At 65.6% G+C, this 3,022-nt stretch overlaps 1 protein-coding gene across 1 annotated transcript; it reads left to right on the top strand.

Moving 5' to 3' along the window:
• Positions 1-786: 786 nt before the first annotated feature.
• LOC309580894 (uncharacterized protein) lies at positions 787-1,471 on the top strand (the record flags this gene model as incomplete). The annotated part of the gene is made up of 1 exon (XM_082295168.1): positions 787-1,471. Exon 1 carries the CDS (start codon positions 1,088-1,090, stop codon positions 1,469-1,471), a length of 384 nt encoding a protein of 127 aa, XP_082151294.1. The 5' UTR covers positions 787-1,087.
• Between the last annotated feature and the right edge of the window lie 1,551 nt (positions 1,472-3,022).

Raw genomic sequence — 3,022 nt, 5'->3', positions numbered from 1 at the left:
GCCTGCTGTGTGGTGTTCGCTGTGCACTGTGTGGTGCTGGTGCCAGTGCCCACGCTGGTGCTGGTATCCACTGCTGGCGTCCAGTTCCTGGTACCAATGGCTGGTGCTGGTTTGGTGCCTCAGTACTGGTGGCCTTGCCTGGTGCCCAGTGCCCCCTGCCCCTCTCCAGTGCCAAGTGTCCCTGTCCAGTTCTGGTCCCAGTGCCTCCTGACCAGTGTCCCTGTCCACTGCCAAGCGCCCAGCACCAAGTGCACATTGTCCAGTGCCTGGTACTGGTGCCCAGTTCCTTCTGGCCCCTGCTCTGTTCCAATGTCCAGTGCCGGTGTGGGCTGGGTCGGTCGTTGGTCTTGGGGCTGCGCGGTGGGTGCTGGGTGTGGGGTGTTCTTGCCCCGGTCTCTCGGGGCCGGTCCGTCTGTCTGTCTGTCTGTCTGTCGGTCGGTCGCTCGGGGCGGCGCCGCTCGGGGCGGTCCGTGCAGGAGGAAGCGCAGCCGGGGCAGAGCGGCCCCGCAGCGGCCGGAGCCGCGCGCTCGGTGAGTACCGGGGATCGCTGCCCTCACCCTGCCGTGTCCTGCCTGCTCCCCCCTGCCCCCCTTCTTCCTCTGTCCCCCCCGCCCCGGTCCCCGATCTTCCCCCGCCTGCTCCGTCCCCAACCCCTGTCCCAGCCGCTCTTGTCCTGTCCCATCTTCCCCCTGCCTCTCCCCTGCACCCCGTTTCTTCCCGCTCCTCTCCCCACTTCCGTCCCTCCAGCTGTGTCCCTCGAGAAATTCCCACCCCACCTGCCCTGCCTGCACTCTGTGTCCCAGCCAGCACCCCCTCCTGCCCCCCCAGTGCCCTGCTCACCCCCCGCACCGCCTCCTGGCTCTGGGGGGTCCATGTGTACCGTGTCGGGGTTCCCTGGGGCCGGCAGGGAGTGGGGAGCACAGCTCTGCACCCAAACCAGTGGGGTCTGCCGGGGGTCCCTTCCCCTTGCCCTGCTGTGAGAACAACCCCAGCACTGACACCCCCACACCCCGGGGTAGCGGGGTCTCTGTCCCGCAGGGGGTGGGCAGTGCCAGACAGGCCACGTGTGCTGACAAGGGGCAGGGAGATGGATCGTGGGATCACCGTGGAAAACCCCTACGCCAGCGTCAACATCCCACGGGAGCAGTTCCAGCAGAGCTTCATCACGCGCTACCTGAGGGATGAGCCCACCGTCATCGCCAACCCCGCGGCCGTGCCCACCCACGGCATGGAGGAGCAGACAGACCTCGCTAATGGCTGGAACAGCCCGACCATCGCCGTGGACAAGTCCTGGTCACGTCCCTACAACCCCTATGCCAGCCTGAGGATGCCCAATGGGGAATCATCCGCCTCCTTCTACACCGTGACCCTGGACAAGCCACCCAAGGGGCCGGAGCAGGGGGCTGGCAGGCGATGTGGCTTCTGCAGGTGCTGCTCCTGGTGCCCAAAGTGCTGTTGTGTCATCTCCTAAGGACCCTCCCTGCACCCACTGGACGTGCTGACCATGGGATGGGGCTGGGTGACCCCACAGGGACATGGCTGCTGGCCTGGGCACCCCGGGAAGCTGCCCTGGCACCTGGCAGAGCTGGCACTGGCTGGACTCTGACATTGCTTTTCACCTGTGAACTCTGCAGCCAGATGTGCTGGGGATGGGCACCTGCCAGCTGGGCCGTGAGGCCCGGGAGCCCTGAGGATGATGTGTGCTGGGACAGATGTCACCGAGAAGTGACTGCACTGGGGATGGGGCAGTGCTGTGAGCCTGCAGTCCTGCACAGTGCCCCTGCCAGCCTCCCCATGCTGGGAAACCTCCACCCTGGGAAGGTGTGGGCAGTGCCCAGCTGCCAGCAGATGGGTTTGCAGTTTGGGGCGCCTGCTGGCAGCCCTGTGCGTGGCAGAGGAGGACATCGTTGTCACTGTCTTGGATCAGTGGAGAGGAGCCAGGGACGAGCCTCCAGCTGGAACAGGGACCCACCTCCCCAGAAGTGAGTCGTCCCCCCTCCCACAGCACCACGGGGATGCTGCTGGCACCCTGCACCAAGCTCCATCTGGGTCCTGCTCCTCCTCACCACACTGCCCATGGACAGAGGGACTGAGACAGGAAAGACAGACAGCCAAAGCATGGCAGAGCGCTGGGCCGTGCTCCAGGGCAGCACCTGATGGCACAGCATGGATGTGGGCATTCATATCCCGGTGCCAGGAAACCCCCAGCCCCATTCTGTTCCTCCTGCCAGGCTTGTGGGGTGCTGGGCACAACCTCTCGCCCCATGTGCACCCCAGAGCCAGGTCCAGTGCAGAGGGCTGGCCCAGCTCCAGCAGCGGGGCAGCACTGGGGCACCTTGCTGGGAATGCAGAGCCCCCACATTCGCCTTCTGCAGCTCCCTGAGCTCGGAGGAGGGCGGGAGGAGCCTGCTCTGCTGGCTCTTCCCAGAGTGCTGGGGCACCTCCCGGCTGGGCTTTCGGCTGGGGCTGCTGCCATCGACCTGGAACAAGCCCGCTGTTGTGCTGGTGTCCCGCCGTGGTGTTGACGTCCCTCCGTGTTGCTGGCAGCGCTCCCTGGTGCTGGCAGTCCTCCCCGGAGCTGGCGTCCCAGGGACAGCCGCTCTGCCAGGTGGCAGCTGCTCCGTGGCTGCTGCAGAGCTGCCTGGCCTGCGGGATCCGGGGCTGGGAGGAGTGCCTGTGTTTGCAGATGACTTCAGGGTGCTGCAAATAAAATCACAGCCCTCTCCTGCCCTGCCAAGGTGTGCCTCTTCCCTCCACCCTGGCTTTTCTGGGATTCCCGTGTCACTTCTTGCTTTCCCTGGCGGGTGTGCAAGGGCAATGCTAAAGCCTCCAAACAAGGCTTAACTGTTGCCCTGCTGACAGCAGCGGCTCTCGCTGAGCTCTTTGGCTACTGCCTGGTGCCCCGCTGCCAGCCTGGATCCAGCAGTGCCAGCCTGGATCCAGCAGTGCCAGCCTGGATCCAGCAGTGCGCAGGCGTTCCCAATACATGCTGCTCCTGCGTGTCTGGGGACACTGGCTGGTG

The sequence above is a fragment of the Coloeus monedula genome (assembly GCF_965178545.1).
Source record: "Coloeus monedula genome assembly, chromosome: 21".
NCBI lineage: Eukaryota > Metazoa > Chordata > Aves > Passeriformes > Corvidae > Coloeus > Coloeus monedula.
This window is presented reverse-complemented; position numbering and strand designations above follow the sequence as displayed.